General features: G+C 37.8%; 1 protein-coding gene across 1 annotated transcript in view; it reads left to right on the forward strand.

Moving 5' to 3' along the window:
- The window catches only part of LOC140949534 (uncharacterized), a 75,505-nt gene extending 55,403 nt beyond the window's left edge, over positions 1-20,102 (forward strand). The window contains exon 2 of the mRNA XM_073398696.1: positions 16,329-20,102. Within this exon, the coding sequence (XP_073254797.1) occupies positions 16,329-20,102 (3,774 nt within the window). The remainder of the gene's footprint in view (positions 1-16,328) is intronic.
- The last annotated feature ends 444 nt before the right edge of the window (positions 20,103-20,546 follow it).

The following is a 20,546-nucleotide window of genomic DNA, read 5'->3' on the forward strand; positions in this document are numbered from 1 at the left end:
ATGCCCCCATTACTATGCTTCCAAAACACTCCCTCTCTGGTCACTCCGGTAGACATGTACGCAACTCTGTGACAACAATTTGGTCTTATTCCTTAAAATTTATAGGTTTTAAAACCTTACCAAAATCGGAAAATTATCACATTAATTTTAAGACCAGTGATGAATTGTTTCATTTTCGAACGCTGATGTCATATACCATATATTTCCTTACTTGAAGCAAAGCTAGGCCACACCCCTCAACTGAGCTTCCATGAACTAGCATACACAACTGCAGTGGACACATCGAGATTCCTGTGAGTACAGATTTGTTTTCTTTTCCTTCTCATTTATAGATACTTAAGCATAACTTACTTTGTAGCTATGCTATGTGGTTAACCTTTGTACTGCCTAAGTGGTCGACAAGAAGCAATAACCAACTGTAGATTAAATGAATGAAGGGTACAACAATGATTGTTGCAGTTGTTCTATATAATTAATCTTAAACTGTTTTATTTAAATTGCGTAATTTCTACAAAAATTTCAGTCATTATATAATCTCGAAAATCATCATAATTGCATTCAGTTTCAACAGAATTATGGTGAATGACCTCCTGATTAGGATCAATATTTTAGTTCACAGAAACTGAAATATGGAGTAAAAACGCCGAGCAGGCACAATATCGCGTCAATCGCCTCCTTCAAGCGTTAAGTTTCTTTCAGGTTTGTTTACAATTTTAAATCTTTTACATCCTAAAGCATTTAAAATTCAAACTCTCAGAGAAGAATCAGACTTCAGTAGAGATTTACCCTGACGTGCTAAAAGAACTCGACCCTGACCAGGACAACAACAACAACTTTATTTATTCCCAACAGTATATAGAAATATGGCCGAGGAGTACAGGCTGCCCCAAATAACTATAGGAGCTAAAGATCTGTGGATCTGTTAATAAACCATTATTATTATTATTATTATTATTATTATAATTATTATTATTATTATTATTATTATTATTATTATTATTAAGAAAAATGTCAGCCTTACGTAGGTGATTTACCGTATTTATTCGAATAAGCGCCCAACCTCGAATTAGCGCCCACCTCGAATAAGCGCCCTTCCTAAAGGCAGAAAAAGTTAGTAAGCGCCGAGCCTCGAATAAGCGCCCACCCCCTCCTCCTCCCAATCAAACTCAAATAAGCGCTCACCTCCACCCCACCCACTTGAGTGAATAAATTCTATTAAGAGACTTCCCCGAGGAAGGAGTTTTGTTTCTTCAGAGTATTTTACAGAAACCTTGCTTTGTTACTTCTTCGCGTTTTGTTATTAGCATTTATTGTTTTGTTGCAAAATAAACATACTTCACTTGCTTAAAATGGTGAAAATTTAATAAGCGCCCAGCCTCGAATAAACGCTCACTCTCAAGGTCCAATAATTTAATAAGCGCCCAGGGCGGTTAATCGAATAAATACGGTATCTACAATTATTTGGGTCAGATACCACACACACACACCCAAACATAACACCCAAACACAAAACACACGCGCGCATGCGCACTCAACACCAAAACAAACAAAATAAAGAAAATTAAGGATGTCAAAGTAGAAAAACAACGGAAAGAAGAAGAATTATGGTGTTAAAATACTTTACAATTTTCAGTAGTTTTCAAGAAGCATTAGCTTGAGGTTTTTCTTAAAGCGAAACTCGGCGAGGAAGAAGCATTACATAAATAATGCAAGTTGAAGGGTGATAATGTCAAACAACTTGACAACATTTAGATCTTTAAAAAAAGGACTTGAATGTCCATAACGTGAAAGTAATTATTCTTAATCGAAATTATTCTTAAAACAACAAAAAAAATCTTAAGGCAAAAATTTAAAATAAATCAGTACGATAAGTTTTTATACAGTTATAAAAAACACCAAACCTCGTTACCACCAAGGTCCGAAAGGCATTAGATCCAGTTTCTTTGTGGTTTGCGGCTTTTGATGAAACCCACTCCAAATAAAAAACATGTATGTATGTGTGTATGCTATGCTGTGCTATGCTTTTCCATATTTATCCCTACTTCAAGCATAAGCTATGCCCTCATTACTATGCTTCCAAAACACTCCCTCCCCGGCCATTCCGGTAAACATGTACGCAACTCTGTGACAACGATTTGGTTTCTTTTCCTTATAATTTATAGTTCTCAAAACCTTACCATAATCGGAAATTTATTACATTAATTTTAAGACCAGTGATGAACTGTTTCATTTTCGAACGCTGATGTCATACCATATATTTCCTTACTTGAAGCAAAGCTAGGCCACACCCCTTAACTGAGCTTCCATGAACTAGCATACACAACTGCAGTGGACACATCGAGATTCCTGTGAGTACAGATTTGTTTTCTTTTCCTTATCACATGAGAGATACTTAAGCATAACTTACTTTGTAGCTATGCTATGTGGTTAACCTTTGTTCTGAGGAAGTGGTCCACAAAAAGCAATAACCAACTGAAGATTAAATGAATGCAGGGTACAACAATGATTGTTGCAATTGTTCTATATAATCTTAAACTGTTTCATTTAAATTGAGTAATTTCTACAAAAATTTCAGTCATTATATAATCTCGAAAATCATCATAATTGCATTCAGTTTCAAAAGAATTATGGTGAATGTCCTCCTGATTATGATCAATATATCTATTTCACAGAAACTGAAATATCGAGTAAAAACGCCGAGCAGGCACAATATCGCGTCAATCGCCTCCTTCAAGCGTTAAGTTTCTTTCAGATTTGTTTACAATTTTAATTTTTTTTACATCCTAAAGCATTTAAAATTCAAACTCTCAGAGAAGAATCAGACCTCAGTAGAGTTTTACCCTGACGTGCTAAAACAACTCGACCCTGACCAGGACATCAACAACAACTTTATTTGTTCCAACAGCGTACAGAAATATGACCGAGGAGTACAGGCTGCCCCAAATAACTATAGGAGCTAAAGATCGGTGGATCTGTTAATAAACCATTATTATTATTACTATCATTATTATTATTAAGAAAAATGTCAGCCATACGTAGGTGATTTATCTACAATATTTGGGTCAGATAGCACACACACACACACAAAACACACACGCGCGCATGCGCGCTCAACACCAAAACAAAAAAATTAAAGAAAGTTAAGGATGTCAAAGTAGAAAAAGAACGGAAAGCAGAAGAATTATGGTGTTAAAATACTTTACAATTTTCAGTAGTTTTCAAGAAGAATTAGCTTGAGGTTTTTCCTAAAGCGTAACTCGGAGAGGAAGAAGCATTACATAAATAATGCGAGTTGAAGGGAGATAATGTCAAACAACTTGACAACATTTAGATCTTTGAGTGAAGGACTTAAATGTTTATAAAGTGAAAGTAATTATTCTTAATAGAAATTATTCTTAATAAGGCAAAAAAAAAATTTGATTTTGATATAAATCAGGAGGATACAGTTTTTGTACAGTTATAAAAACACCAAGCCTCGTTACCACCGAGGTCCGGAAGGTATTAGATCCAGTTTCTTTGTGGTTTGCGGCTTTTGATGAAACCCACTGCTCAGAACATTCTTGATAATCAAAATCACTGTTTCTAATAAGCTCTAATGCTACCTAAAAGTTATCATGATGCTATAAAAGGCTGAGTTTTCAGAAGAGACTTGGTTCTCATAGTATAACTAAAATTTTGCATGAGCTCTAGAGAAAGTGTTGTTGGCTCATGAGCGAACGATTTCGTCCACCTGCGGCTAAAATTGGCTTTAATTTTGCAAAGATTGTTGTGAAGATAGATAAAGATGTGTGGCCTCCAATATTGACGCCATGAATAGTTTGGCCCCACGATATATAACCAATGCCACGTTTAATGTTTTCTACGACATGCAGAAGATATATTACAATTTGGGGTTTACAAAACGAAAGCAAACAATAACCAATTGAAGGCCGGGTTTTAGGGATAAACGAAGCAACTGGGGGAAATCCAATTTCAAGAATGATTGGAATTAAATCGCCTGCTTAAACAAGAGTCAGCAGTTTGCATAGAACAGGGGCACCCAGAGACTGGTTTCTCCTAAATACCTCAAAACTTGTATAAGGCCATCAAGACTGCTAATTTAAGCTTAACCATGCATTGTAAAATAGGCAGCTTTATTAATGTTTTTTCTGTACGGTAATTCCGGTCAAATTTAGCTTTGGGAATCTACTAGGGTTTCTCATTATTACGTTTTGGTTCCTGATCACTTAGCTATTGTTATTTATCGTTTACGAAAACTAGGGATTTTCTGATACCTGTTTCCGTGACTGTTGTGTGCTGGCCACATCTGAAAAGTGATATGTCAACTTCCGAAAATCGTATATAGGGAGTTGATTAAAAAAATCTTCTGTCACTGAGTTTTGCTGAATTCATCTCTCAAGGAACTTATAAACATTAAGGCAGTACCTTTCCTAATAAAATGACTGTTTAAATAGCAAAATCCCTTAAAATAAGTCACTTTTTTAACCAACATGACAGCTGAAATGCAGCGTCACGCAAAAGCTTAGAAATTCAAGCGTACTGTATCACAAAACGAAGAGCCTTTTCCAAGTGAAAATCTGTGTAAATTTCATTTTTTAACTGCTCTAGTACTTCATGAAAGTACAAACTTAAAAGGATCGATAGCCAAATAGGTCTATAAAACACGGCCCGCCCTAATCGCCTGATTGGGCGTCGCCCAGACAAAATATGACATAAACTCTATATGGAATAATTATTGTTATCTTAGGTTATGCTATTATGGCATATTCTTACATAAGAGATAACATACAACGTGACTTGAAGCTTTACACGTGAATCGGCATGAAACATGAAAATCCTGGATCAATTTAGGTTTCTGGGAAACCGCCCACCTACCCCTCCCCTATGCTAACATTTACACTTACTTCTTACTTAGGGCAAAATGATGGCTTAGGGGAGGGGTAGGTGAGCAGTTTCCCACAAACCTAAATTGATCCAAAATCCTATTTGTGTCAAATATTCAATCTATTAAATCTGTTGCTTTTTTCTAGTTTAGTGGCCGACCCATGGTGAGGGGATCGGAGGGGTTCCGACCCTAATACATCCATTAGACAACTGCTTTGAACTGAAATAATTACTAGGAAACATGCTTGCATTTTTAAACATTGTAGCTTTAAAACTACACTTGTGTCGCACGTTTTAATAAAGGCACTTGTTGAAATTGACGAAATATGCATGGCCGGTGGGGGGTGGGGAAGGGGGTCGCTCCTCTCCTCCAGAAAAGCAACTTCTGCGAACCGAAAAAAAGGGCAAACAGTTTCCGTAACCTAACACCTTTTGTTTCGTTGTGGACTAATCAAGAAAACCTTACCATAATCGATGTGATGTTAATAGGTTGTCAAACAATGATCAATTGTTTCGTTTTTGAACGCTGACGTCATGCTAACTTGTTAGCGATATATATGGTTAGGAATTTTTCTTGTTTGTAACTTTCGTTATTTGGAAATAGTTGATATACTATTTATTGTATAACACTCCAAATAAAAACATGTATGTATGTATGTATGTATGTATGTATGTATGCTATGCCATGCTATGCTTTGCCATATTTATCCCTACTTCAAGCATAAGCTATGCCCCCATTACTATGCTTCCAAAACACTCGTTCTCTGGCCATTCCCGTAGACATGTACGCAACTCTGTGACAACAATTTGGTTTCTATTCCTTGTAATTTATAGTTTTTAAAACCTTACCATAATCCGAAATTTATCGCATTAATTTTAAGACCAGTGATGAATTGTTTCATTTTCGAACGCTGATGTCATATACCATATATTTCCTTACTTGAAGCAAAGCTAGGCCACACCCCTTAACTGAGCTTCCATGAACTAGCATACACAACTGCAGTGAACACATCAAGATTCCTGTGAGTACAGATTTGTTTTCTTTTTCTTATCATTTATAGATACTTAAGCATAACTTACTTTGTAGCTATGCTATGTGGTTAACCTTTGTACTGCGTAAGTGGTCGACAAGAAGCAATAACCAACTGAAGATTAAATGAATGCAGGGTACAACAATGATTGTTGCAATTGTTCTATATAATCTTAAACTGTTTTATTTAAATTGCATAATTTTTACAAAAATTTCAGTCATTATATAATCTCGAAAATCATGATAATTGTATTCAGTTTCAAAAGAATTATGGTGAATGTCCTCCTGATTATGATCAATATTTTATTTCACAGAAACTGAAATATCGAGTAAAAACGCCGAGCAGGCACAATATCGGGTCAATTGCCTCCTTCAAGCGTTAACTTTCTTTCAGGTTTGTTTACAATTTTAAATTTTTTACATCCTAAAGCATTTAAAATTCAAACTCTCAGAGAACAATCAGACTTCAGTAGAGTTTTATCCTGACGTGCTAAAACAACTCGACCCTGACCAGGACAACAAAAACAAGTTTATTTGTTCCCAACAGTATACAGAAATATGGCCGATGAGTACAGGCTGCCCGAAATAACCATAGGAACTAAAGCTCTGTGGATCTGTTAATAAACCATTATTATTATTATTATTATTATTATTATTATTATTATCATTATTAAGAAAAATGTCAGCCATGCGTAGGTGATTTATCTATAATTATTTGGGTCAGATACCACACACACACACCCAAACATAACACCCAAACACAAAACACACGCGCGCGCATGCGCACTCAACACCAAAACAAAAAATACAACGGAAAGCAGAAGACTTATGGTGTTAAAATACTTTACAATTTCAGCAGTTTTCAAGAAGAATTAGCTTGAGGTTTTTCTTAAAGCGTAACAGAGGAAGAAGCTTTTAATACATAAATAATGCAAGTTGAAGGGTGATAATGTCAAACAACTTGACAACATTTAGATCTTTAAATAAAGGACTTGAATGTTCATTAAGTGAAAGTAGTTATTATTAATAGAAATTATTCTTGAAAAGGCAAAAAAACTTAAGGCAAAAATTTAAAATAAATCAGTAGGATACAGTTTTTATACGGTTATAAAAAACACCAAACCTCGTTACCACAAAGGTCCGGAAGGCATTAGATCCAGTTTCTTTGTGGTTTGCGGCTTTTGATGAAACCCGCTTCTCAGAATATTCTTGATAATCAAAATCACTGTTCCTAATAAGCTCTAGTGGGACCTAAAAGTTATCATGATGTTATAAAAGGCTGAGTTCTCATTGTATGTCTTATTTTTGCATGAGCTCTAGAGAAAGTATCGAGTAAGTCATTCAGGTTCATCAGCGAATGATTTCGTCTGTCTGCGGCAAAAACTGGCTTTAATTTTGCAAATATTGTTCTGAAGATAGATAAAGATGTCTGACTACCAATATTGACCTAATGAATAGTTTGGCCCCACGATATATAACCAATGCAAGGTCTTACTGTTTACTACGACATGCAGAAGATATATTACAATTTGGGGTTTACAAAACGAAAGCAAACAATAACCAACTGATGGCCGGGTTTTAGGGATAAGCAACCAGGCAAAGTCCAATTTTAAGAATGTCTGGAATTAGATCGCCTGCTTAAACAAGAGTCAGCAGTTTGCATAGAACAGGGGCACCCAGTGTCTGGTTTCTCCTAAATACCTTAAAACTTGTATAAGGCCATCAAGACTGCTAATTTAAGCTTAACCATGCATTGTAAAATAGGCAGCTTTATTAACGTTTTTTCTGTACGGTTTTCCCGGTCAAATTTAGCTTTTGGAATCTATTAGGTTTTCTTATTATTACGTTTTGGTTCCTGATCACTTAGCTATTGTTATTTATCGTTTACGAAAACTAGGGATTTTCTGACACCTTTTTCCGTGACTGTTCTCGAAACCAAAATTTAGGTGTTCTTTCTAGCAAACATGGTGACCACATCTGGAAAGTGATATGTCAACTTCCGAAAATCGTATATAGGGAGTTGATAAAAACACTTCGAAACGTATATAGAGGAATGGAACAATCATCTAGAAATTTTCAGCCTTTCTCAAGCTATAGAAATTGCATGGCAATATTTTTCGTTTTCCAAAAGATGTTTTACAGAATACATTCGTTGGGTTCTTATGAAAGAATCCTGCTGAATGCCTTTCAATGCTGGTCAATCATTTACTTCACAGAAACTGAAATATCGAGCAGAAAACACCAAGCAGGCCCATCGTTATCCACCTCAAGATGACTGCGGCTTACCAACAATTACAATTAGATCCTAATTTCTTTATCTACATCAATTAAAAACCATACTGCTCTTACGGAACTGCTCACGCCCTCCACATTTTAAACATAGTTTAAAAGCATGGTCCATTGTTGCTTCTGATTTAACCAGGACTTTAATGTGGTGTGTTGACAAAATATGGACCTCATGGATAATAGTAGTATATGACACGGATAATAGTACATCAAACAACATCCAAAGTCAGGATGATAATTCCAGAATAAGGTCAAAAGCCTGGAAAAAACGACTCTTGCCGATATTTCGTCTTTATTAAAAGACTTCGTCTGGGCAACTGACCAAGTAGTTAGAACCGTTACAATATGTACACCCTACCTAAGGTAAGACGCTGCACGACGTTATTCCAAAATTGAAGAGCGCGCGCTAACCCGGCATTACAGTCTATGATATGGAATGCCGTTTGTATCAAAAATACTTCTTACCATATGTAAACCTTTACATTAAATATATAAAACATTTTGCTTTATGAATAAAACTTCTTAATTTTAGTATTAAGGTTATGGTGCACAATTAAAACTTGTTACAAAATATATAAAACTTGTTGAAAAATATAAAACTTTTCACGATATATAAAACTTGTCAATATATAAAACTTGTCACGCAATCCTGAAAGGTGCAGGGGTGGTTGCTTTGCAAAGGGTTGGTTCGCAGTCTCTTTTTTAGTCCTCCATCATGGCGGATGATTTTACATGCATTTTGCGCGATGAATTCAAACGATTTATTGAAGAACTTCCCTACGAAGAGTTGAGGCAAAGTATTTTTACTGAAGAATTAGAAGTTGCGGATCGGTTAATTGCCCTTTCAGAAAGAATTTGCCGCGAATTTAACCTTACTAACTATAACCTATAACCTTAACACTATAACTATAACGACTATAACCTTAACACTAAAATTAAGAAGTTTTATTCATAAAGCAAAATGTTTTATATATTTAATGTAAAGGTTTACATATGGTAAGAAGTATTTTTGATACAAACGGCATTCCATACTATGAAGGCCTCGTCACATAATTATGCAAGTTCTATTTTCTGCCAGTGGATCTATTTCCTGGTGGTGGATGAAAACAATAGAAATGTGGTGGTGGTGGTGGTAGGAAAGCAATAGACCTTTGTCACGCGGCGGCCATTTTGTCTCAGGAGATTTAAAAGCTTTGTTTATGCACGGCTAGCCTCGTAGAGAGAACGAGGCTAGCCGTGCATAAACAAAGCTTTTTAACTCTCCTGAGACAAAATGGCCGCCGTGTGACAAAGGTCTATTGTAATGTGGAAAAGAAAAATAGGGAGGAAAGTGAAAATTGTTTTTCGTGGTAAAAAGTGATATTTTGCATTTTGTTCTCATTAAATTTGCACGATTTACAAGCCAAGAATCAATGAGCTGGGATTTGAACAATTTGTTGGACAATGAAAGCGGCAGCCAGTAGAACTTGCATAATTACGTAACGACTAAGTGACAATATATACCAAGCAATGAATAGTTTTCTTAGTTTTTAGTCAAGGAACAAAAAGCAGGGCCTCCATCGACCTAGAAATTACCAGAAAACCTGTCCAACAGAATGAGTCACTTAAAATAGCGCATAACTTTACCTTAATGAGATTCCTCAGTATTTTAATTATGGGAGATAAAGACAAAGGGTTATGACGTTATCAGCGTTACTGCATTCCTCCGCAAGTGAATGTGATTTCTCCGTAAAAAGCGGGTCCATTTCATTTCTACTATACTACTGATAATATTGCAGAGAAGAGACGTTTGCCTTTATTTTCTAACATAGGCACGTTTAACATGCACGAGCTATTTTGAATGCTTCTGTGTAAACGTATCAACAATCTACTGTTTTAGTCCCAAATTTAGCCTACTTGTGTGCGAAATTGGGTATTGTTGTACATTAATGAAAACGCGAAACGCTGGGCACAGCTGAGTCGATCATCATACTACAGATTCACTTTTCTTAGTCTTTCCTTCGAACATCTGGTGCAAAATAAACAAATTGTTAAAATAATATGTATATCAACTCACCAAACGTTGCTTAGAGGGAAGACTCAAAAGTTTCAAGGTTTCCTCATGGTGTCTTAAGATAATGAAGCTCGTCGAATACCGAATAGCTAAGAAATGTCACGTTTTCCATAATTGTTGTAGTTGGTTGCATCATCATTATTCACGAGGTTGTCACGTGTGATTCTATACTTTAAAATGAAACAGTCTTTCACCCTGACGACCTGATTCTACAAGTGTTATAAGTTATTGTTTCTTAAATGAAAAGAGCCTTTACTTAAGGCACTAGTTACAAAGCTAAAGAGGTCTTCATACGTTCAAGTTACTATTATTACTATTCAGATTACAGTTTGCACGTGAAAGTGTTGGACTTTGACCATTTCGTGGTTCGTAGTGAGAGAATTCGAGTTATCACACCGAGTAATCCAGTAAGGAGGATTATAACAAATAACTCATGCACACAATTTGCACGTGACGTTGTTGCACTTTGTCTCTTTTACAATTCGTACGTGAAAAAACGCAAATTGTTTACTGGAAAATTTGATCAAACGATTTTATGAAATTGCCTCGGCTTTACAACATCTGCAATTAAATCATGCTTCATGCAACGTTAAGGACGACAGCCTAACATTTATTTACTTCCCATAACATTATCGAACTGCCGCAATATATTTCTACTAATATCATGTTATTCCACTTAATAAAACAATATCTAATTATTTTGTCAACTAACTTCTTTAAATTTTTATTGCCTAACGCTATTGTTTCTACTTAGGTTACGCATCTTTACTGAATAAAATACGTTTCAATAACTATAATGACTCTTAAGCAGCAAGCATGTTTCACTTAACTCATGTTTTTTTGCTGGAACTAAGAAGGTCTGTTGAGCTTTGTAAGCGAGAGAACAAAGCTTTTTTACAGGATTAACTTACTCGGTACAGCTTTCAAACAAAAAAATAAACTGCGTTTTAAACTTTTAAAACCACAATTTATAGGCCGCACACATGTACTTCCGAATTTAAGTCCATATCTAAATATCAGTTAGTGTTTCATTAAAAGAACTTTGAAAAAATATATGATCTTTTATACTCTACCCTGAAGCAGGTGAAACAGAACTCATAAATTATGAAATACGTCCGTTGTACCGTTTGCGATAGCTGAATTAGGTCAGAAATGTCTTGAAGCAGCACCCACACGAAAATACTGGAACCGTTAAACAGCTGCATCACTGTACTGAGTGTTTTAATCATCAAGGTATTTAAATGTTATGCTTCTAAACACCTTTAGCAGTAATAAAAGACGAAAAAATTGTGAAGAATCAAGGTTGCGGTCTCAAAGTGCTCTTGTTTGACCTTTAGCAATGCCATGTTTAAGTGCCAAAATCTCATTGGTTCCTAGCATCAACTCATAGTACCTTCAACCTTATTGGTCCCTGCCACAGACATCCGAACACACAAAGCCACAAAACCAGAACGATACATACGCTCACACCACTGACATATGAGCTATTTTTTCAAAAAAGTTCAATAATGGTATGCGCATGTGTAGGTGACCATTATCACATAACAGTAGAGATTCACCAGATGGCGCAAACTCATAAGAAGGTAAATAAAATACACTCAGTGGAAATTCGAAGCTTAACGACAGACGCCTGCATACCTATGAAAAGGACCCATCACCCTCCTCTGACACACCACTTAACCTCTTGGGCTTCACTTTCACTCGGATAATTCCATCATCTGATCGCACAAGAGGATATTCGATTCACATTACCCAAAACATTGGCATTATCTCGAATACATCCTCACAAGGCGAGCTATCCTATCGTGCATCAAGCTTACACGTAGCCTTCATGACAGCTCAGAAGATGACACTGACCATTCCCTGGTGTAGTCAAACTACAGGCAAAGAGAATCTACCACACAAAGACTGTGTGCAAACCATGCCTTGACGTCAGCAAGACTCACGATGCACAGGAAGTGAAGGAGTTCATAACTACGCTTGAGAAATCTGTCCCCCAGCCTCTCTATTAATTGGAAAAGTCCAAGAAAGATTGGATTACCTCAGGGATGCAGTCAATGGATCAGCCATACCCAACTTCGGCAAGAAGAAAAACAAATCTGCAGACTGTTCGAGGGGCATATAGAGACAATAACTCCAGATAGAAGAAAAGAGAAAAGTGTTAATTGGATAAAAGACCTGCCCAAGTGAACAAAATCTACCGGTTCTAGAGGCAGCACGTAGTAATGTGCAACGATGCAACAGACGCTGTGCAAATGAATACTGGCCTGAACTCTGTGCTAGTATTCATTCTGCTGTTAAGACATATTATTAAGGCCATATGTACGATGAAATCAAGCAGGCACTTGGTCGTTCTCAGAAAAAAAAACAGCCCCCTTAAACTTTGCTACGGGCGAGATAATCCAGGACCGAGCGCAACAGATGCGCTGGGTAGAAAATTACCCTGAGCTGCCTGCCAGAGAGAATATGGTGTCTTTGGAAGCACTGAACGCCACAGCGTGCTTACTTTGGATAATGAACCTACTAAAGTGGAGCTGAAAGAGGCCCTGGAGTACCTGCACCTGGAAAAGCGCGCGGCCAGGATGGTGATACTCTGGCTGTGCTAGAGGGAAAAAAGGTACCACAATGATGAGAGACGCAAACATAGTCACTGTACAAAAATTGGGAGAGCGTTGCGTGACATCCAATTAACGGCTGCGAGGGAGACTATACAAAAACAGGCCGGCCAAAAGAGACTGCACTAACAATTATCAAGGGATCGAATTCCCCAGTATCGCTATAAAGCTCTTTGCTCGAGTAGTTGTGAAGAGAATGCTTGCAGAGAGATTTTATTCCGAGTCATGGTGTGGTTTCCCTGCTAAACGATCAATGCTATTAGGTCTAATAGCTTGTCCAGCCCGGCGATCAATTCGGTCAGTTTGGTCGAGGCTTCGCCACAATGGCCACAAGCGTTACCTTCCTTTAAATCATCTTTTGGGTGGCACTCTCTAGCTGACCTAGTATTTTTTTTCCTTTTTCGGCCAAAGCAGAGCCATTTAAGCTTACATAATCAAATCACTTCAATTATGCAATTTGCAATCCGTTGTCGACGAGCTCTTCACATCCCGCTGGCCTTAATGAACTAAATTCATGGCTGAGTGCAGAGTGAGCAAAATCAGAAAATTAAGCGACAGATCGGCTATCAGTGAGATAATTCTTTAATTTTTTTAAAAAAACAAATATAGAAGGAGAACTAATTAGTGAAATAGGCAACGAATTCCAGATTTTAGGTCCTCGGTAAAGGATACTGAATTGCTTTGTATTTGTTCTACAAAAATGAGGTCTTACAAACATTACCTTCATTTAAATCATCTTTTGGGGGCACTTTCTAGCTGACCTAGTATTTTTTTTCTTTTTTCGGCCAAAGCAGAGCCATTTAAGCTTAGATAATCATATAACTTCAATTATGCAACTTGCAATCCGTTGTCGATGAGCTTTTCAAATCCCGCTGGCCTTTAATGAGGGCTGCTGGCTTTGCTTCGAACTTTGGTTCAAGGGGAATAATTTTTTAACGACTTGACTGACAACTGACTTTGAGCTAAGACGGTTTTCCGAATGAGTTATCCCAGATAATAACGATCATTACGGTGGAATAAAGGAACATTTGATTTAAGCTCCTTCGAAATAGCAAAGTGTTACGTGCTGGTACATGAAAAAAGAGCTGGCCACGGTTGTTCAAATGCGTAAATCTCTATCCACAGCAGGGATTATATTTTGATTGATGACTTCTCTAAATCAGAGGCCGCAAAAGCCGCAAAACGTTAACGACACTCGTTTTGAAACATCGCAAGACTAGCCATGACATTCCTCGCAGCTGCATGATATTTATCGTTAAAATAATACTAAAACTTCTTTGTTTGGTCATGACATTTGCTTCAAAGGCCGGCTATATACCTTCTTAATATTCTTGGCATTCTCGATACATAATTCCGTTAGCCTGTGGGTAAAAATAACGAGGAAACCAAATAGCATCGGGCGTCCATCTTTGTACTTCGCGCGAAAACAGAGCAGCAACCCTGCAACCGGATGTGATGTCATAAATCGGTGGATCATAGGTACACGAAATTTCGCTAAGTCGTGCCCCCCACCCCCCCCCCCCCCCCCCACCTGATACACAGGGATAATAAGATTGTTTTACTCCGCTGGATAGTGATTTATCCGATAGATAGCAACAACCGGGGTCTGGTGTAATTACATTTCCCCTTAAATAAGCGATTTTGTAAAATTTACACACGAATAATTTCGTCTCTGTGCGTAACAGTTACTAAACTTGAATCATTCAGGCAGCCTAAGGATGTGTACTAAGAACTGAATCAGATTTTTCTAAATCCTAAGACTGGACTAGCCAGTCGTTGGCAACTTGTGACGCAATTAGATACTTCTGCAGTTTTTAAAATCCCCAATCACAAACTCTGTCCGAGGATCCTCAAGCGGCGATGAAGTGTGACCTTCATGCAAGATATAACAATAAGGCAAGTGATTCCGGAAGTGCTTAGCTCCTCGTGCGTTCAAAAGAATTATTGGACTTAAAATCCTTGACGCTCCATTTTGTTGTCGTTTTCTTTAGCTTTACCTCCTACTTTCGAGTTTAAAGCCTCCTCTTTTCAAACCAAATTATCTATAGAAAGTTCCTTCTTTCTTAGACTTACATGTAATATATTCCTGTACATAATTATTTGCGTTCTACTGATAGGTTTTCTTTATAGTCTTAAATCATTATTACATGCATGCAATCCTTATTGATCACTGAAGAACCCAGATGGATATGTATTCAATAAAATGTATGTATGTATGTATGAAATATTATTATTCAGGTTGATTATTATTTTTATTTTATTCGCCCAATATTGTAAAAAATAATATTGTACATTTGGTTTTTGTAGCTATACATGAGCAGGAGATCTCGGCAAGCTCTGTTGAGCCTTTCAGAGGAGATTCCCAACTTTACTTATCAATTAAATTACTAAACATATTGTTTGCCACTTAATATTACAATATAAACTCTATCGAATTTTAAAGAAATGATGCAAGCTTATCAATGTTAGGAATTTTAATGTATGTCACATGCCTTTCAACCTTTTATGCGTTCTTTTAATTCTTCCAAAATAGTTGTTCCTAACATAAAATTCTACAAGAGAAACCACATTTTTCATAAATGCAAAGAAACCTGAGAACTAAAAGATTTCTTGTAAATACAAGACTGCGGATACACGTTCTATAGACTTAAATTTCAACAAACAGAATTCATGATCATTTACTTCAACAAGTTAACTGCTTTTAAATGTAAGAAGCTTTATTTTGACGATTCGGGTAACCGAAATCTTTCGTAACTGTGTATTCCTGGGTAAGTCCATGTAACCGAAACAGAATGTTTCGTGGAATCACAGCTACGACAGCATCAGCTTAATTTACACTCTTAAATGACACCTGACCAGACCACAGAGTCGTTACGTATAAGTTAATGTTTTCGTAGCTATTTCTTGAGCCAAAAGCTTATTATTATAACGTTTCTAACTGGCTTCCTTATTTTTTTTATTTAAGATTACTTCTATTTCCGTAGAACTATTTGCTAATTATTCTGGTCTTGTCTTTTTACCTGTTTATGTTTCAAAACAGACCCATATGGTGAAGGTTCAAGAAGCTATTCACCATGGCATGATTGTCGCAGATTTTCTTTCAAACACTAAACGAGTTGTCCAGGCTATCGAGCTGTGGAACGAGTGCTTAATACTACTAAACAACAAAACCTTAGAAAACGAACATGAACTTGCCACAATAGTGAGTATAGCGCTGTATAAGAAGCTGTTTTATGGAAATGCTGCTATTACGAAACTTTCACCAGCTATAGAATCTGGCAAAAAGCTTTTAGTCCTACTTCGTAATCGTAAGAGAAAAAAAGAAGAAGGTAACACAGCCTTGATGTTATCAAAACTGTACTTCCAACAAAGTGAATACCAGGAAGCACAAGCAATCCTCAAAATTGCACTCTGCGTTTACAAAGAAATCGAAGACAAACACGGAGAAGCGTCATGCTACATGCACCTAGGAAATGTGTTTCAGTCTGTCGGAAAATATGCCAATGCTGAAGAATATCTTCATAAAGCACTTTCCATCAGAACAGAAATTGGCGACGAACACGTAGAAGCGTCATGCTACATAAACCTAGGAACTGTGTTTCTATCTGTCGGAGAATATGCCAAGGCTGAAGAATATCTTCATAAAGCACTTACCATCATCACAGAAATTGGCGACAGAGAAGAAGAAGAAGCGACATGCTACAGAAACCTAGGAGCTGTGTTCAAATCTGTCGGAAAATATGCCAAGGCTGAAGAATATCTTCACAAAGCACTTACCATCCATACAGACATTGGCGACAAACACGGAGTAGCGTCATGCTACATAAACCTAGGAACTGTGTTTCGATCTGTCGGAGAATATGCCAAGGCTGAAGAATATCTTCACAAAGCACTTACCATCAACACAGAAATTGGCGACAAACACGGAGAAGCGTCATGCTACGGAAACCTAGGAACTGTGTTTCGATCTGTCGGAGAATATGCCAAGGCTGAAAAATATCTTCACAAAGCACTTACCATCAACACAGTAATTGGCGACAAACACGGAGAAGCGTCATGCTACGGAAACCTAGGAGCTGTGTTTCGATCTGTCGGAGAATATGCCAAGGCTGAAGAATATCTTCATAAAGCACTTATCATCTTGACAAAAATTAGCGACAAACACGGAGAAGCGTCATGCTACATTAACCTAGGAGCTGTGTTTCACTCTGTCGGAGAACATGCCAAGGCTGAAGAATATCTTCATAAAGCCCTTTCCATCAGCACAGAAATTGGCGACAAAGAAGTACAAGCGTCATGCTACGAAAACCTAGGAAATGTGTTTCAATCTGTCGGAGAATATGCCAAGGCTAAAGAATATCTTCATAAAGCATTTACCATCATGACAGAAATTGGCGACAAACACGGAATAGCATCATGCTACACAAACCTAGGAACTGTGTTTGAATCTGTCGGAGAATATGCCAAGGCTGAAGAATATCTTCATAAAGCACTTACCATCATCACAGAAATTGGCGACAAACACGGAGAAGCGTCATGCTACGGAAACCGAGGAAATCTGTTTCTATCTGTCGGAGAATATGCCAAGGCTGAAGAATATCATCATAAAGCACTTACCATCAACACAGAAATTGGCGACAAACACGGAGTAGCGTCATGCTACATAAACCTAGGAACTGTGTTCAAATCTGTCGGAAAATATGCCAAGGCTGAAGAATATCTTCACAAAGCACTTACCATCAAGACAGAAATTGGCGACAAACACGGAGAAGCGTCATGCTACATAAACCTAGGAACTGTGTTTCGATCTGTCGGAGAATATGCCAAGGCTGAAAAATATCTTCATAAAGCACTTACCATCATCACAGAAATTGGCGACAAACACGGAGAAGCGTCATGCTACGGAAACCGAGGAAATCTGTTTCTATCTGTCGGAGAATATGCCAAGGCTGAAGAATATCATCATAAAGCACTTACCATCAACACAGAAATTGGCGACAAACACGGAGTAGCGTCATGCTACATAAACCTAGGAACTGTGTTCAAATCTGTCGGAAAATATGCCAAGGCTGAAGAATATCTTCACAAAGCACTTACCATCAAGACAGAAATTGGCGACAAACACGGAGAAGCGTCATGCTACATAAACCTAGGAACTGTGTTTCGATCTGTCGGAGAATATGCCAAGGCTGAAAAATATCTTCACAAAGCACTTACCATCAAGACAGAAATTGGCGACAAACACGGAGAAGCGTCATGCTACGGAAACCTAGGAGCTGTGTTTCATTCTGTCGGAGAATATGCCAAGGCTGAAGAATATCTTCATAAAGCACTTACCATCAGAACAGAAAATGGCGACAAACACGGAGTAGCGTCATGCTACATTAACCTAGGAGCTGTGTTTCACTCTGTCGGAGAACATGCCAAGGCTGAAGAATATCTTCATAAAGCACTTTCCATCAGCACAGAAATTGGCGACAGACTAGGAGAAGCGACATGCTTCACAAACCTAGGAGCTGTGTTTATATATGTTGGAGAATATGCCAAGGCTGAAGAATATCTTCATAAAGGACTTACCATACAGACCGAAATCGGTGACAAAGACGGAGAAGCGGCATGTTACATAGTACTAGGAACTTTGATATTTAATGATGGTGAATGTGAGAAGGCTCAAAAATATTTTGAGAATGCTCTTGAAATTAGCGGGGGGACTGGAAACATGGAATTGCAATTTGAAACGTCTCTTGGTCTAAATGATTGTTCTTTTAAAATAACAGGAAACAAATCTGAAGCCTTATCCAATCTTTGGACAAGCATTCAAATTTGCGAAAAAATGCTCAATTCTCTAGGAAGCAAAGATTGCCGCAATATATCATTTTTTGACGAACACGCGTCTCCCTATCGGCTGTTTTGTTCATTGAGTTGTTCTAGTGGGAAACCCTATGAAGCTTTACACGTTGCTGAACTTGGTCGGGCCAGAGCTCTAGCAAAACTTATGTCAAATCGCTACTCCGTTGAAAAAGAATTATCCATCAACCCACAATCGTTTGTTGGCATCGAGGAAGTAATTAAGAAAAGTGACAAGAGCACCTGCCTTTACATCTCCTATGACTACGATGACAATATATTTTTGTGGGTTTTGAAACAAAGCAAACCGGTAGCTTTCCGAGGAACGAAACTTTGTGAAAGCTATGTTAGCAAGCACGGCAAAATCTCTGTGTATGATCTGTTTGGAAACGGAAGTTTCTTAAGAAAATTTCACGTTTTACCTCAAGAGCAATGCGAAGACCGATCACTCTTCTCTTCATTCGCCAACCAGCGTCCTCTTTTAGATGAGAAAGAAGTATACACAGGCCCTGAACCGCCAACACTTTCTCAGGTTTACGACATGTTGATTGCTCCCGTAAGAGACTTGCTAGAAGGATCTGAAATCATTGTTGTTCCTGATAACTGTTTCTTCCAAGTTCCTTTTGCAGCATTACCTGATGAAAGTAACCCCTACTTATCAGATTCTTTCAGGATACGCATCGTCCCTTCTTTAACGACTCTGAAGCTCATTCTAGACAGTCCAGCGGACTCTCACAGCGAAACTGGTGCGTTGATTGTGGGTGAGCCATGTGTGATGAATGTGTATTTCAAGGGAGAGTTAGGGTCTCTCTGTCCATTGCCTGGTGCGAAAGCAGAAGCAGAGATGATTGCAAGACTACTACCTCAATCTCACCTTTTAATAGGAGAGAAAGCAACAAAGCAGGCAGTCCTTCAGAGAATACCCTCAGTGAGTCTCGTACATATCGCTGCTCATGGTGACGCCGAAAGAGGAGAAATTGCTCTTACCCCCCCTGACTCCACAATGGGGATTCCACATGAAGCAGACTACTTACTGTCAATGACCGACATTTCACAAGTTAGACTCTCAGCCAAACTGGTGGTCCTTAGCTGTTGCCATACCGCACGTGGACAGATCAAAACAGAAGGCGTTGTTGGAATCGCTCGAGCATTCTTAGGATCAGGTGCACGCTCAGTGTTGGTGGCATTGTGGGCCTTACAAGACGACGCAACAGAGCAGTTCATGAGAAGATTCTACGAAAACCTTGTCCAAGGAGAAAGTGCAAGCGAATGTCTTCACCGGGCCATGAAGTGGATGCGAAATAACGGTTTCCCTGAAGTGAGGCAGTGGGCACCTTTCATGCTGATTGGGGATGACGTGTCATTTCACTTTGGTGAAGAAAAGTGAAGGTAATTGTTTTGTGACAATTAGGGCCATAGGAAGTCTGCCAGGTCTTTTTATTTTGCAGTTTTATCAACGTGGGCGATTTGGTACTTTTACTAGTACCAAATAGAAAGCAGTATTTACCTCTAAAAACCACATTATTGACTACACCTGAAGTCAGCTTTTACTATGACTGAGGTAAAATATCAATTAATATCGAAGATACTAAACAGCTCAATTATTCGACCACACTTCTGTACTTATCAGTCTAAATTACAGCCCATGCATATGTGGGGCTTTGTATTTGAAAAAAAAAAAAAAACGCGTAAGTGCCGTATCTCTACCGTAAAAAGATTGATTTTAACTCTTTTCTCTTTTTTCTGATTTATGAGGCACAAATAATTGAATATTCTTTTATTTGCTACCACTCAATATGAACGTGAGGGTTTGCTGACTTAATTTTTTCTT

Source organism: Porites lutea, chromosome 10 (assembly GCF_958299795.1).
Source record: "Porites lutea chromosome 10, jaPorLute2.1, whole genome shotgun sequence".
NCBI classification, from domain to species: Eukaryota; Metazoa; Cnidaria; class Anthozoa; order Scleractinia; family Poritidae; genus Porites; species Porites lutea.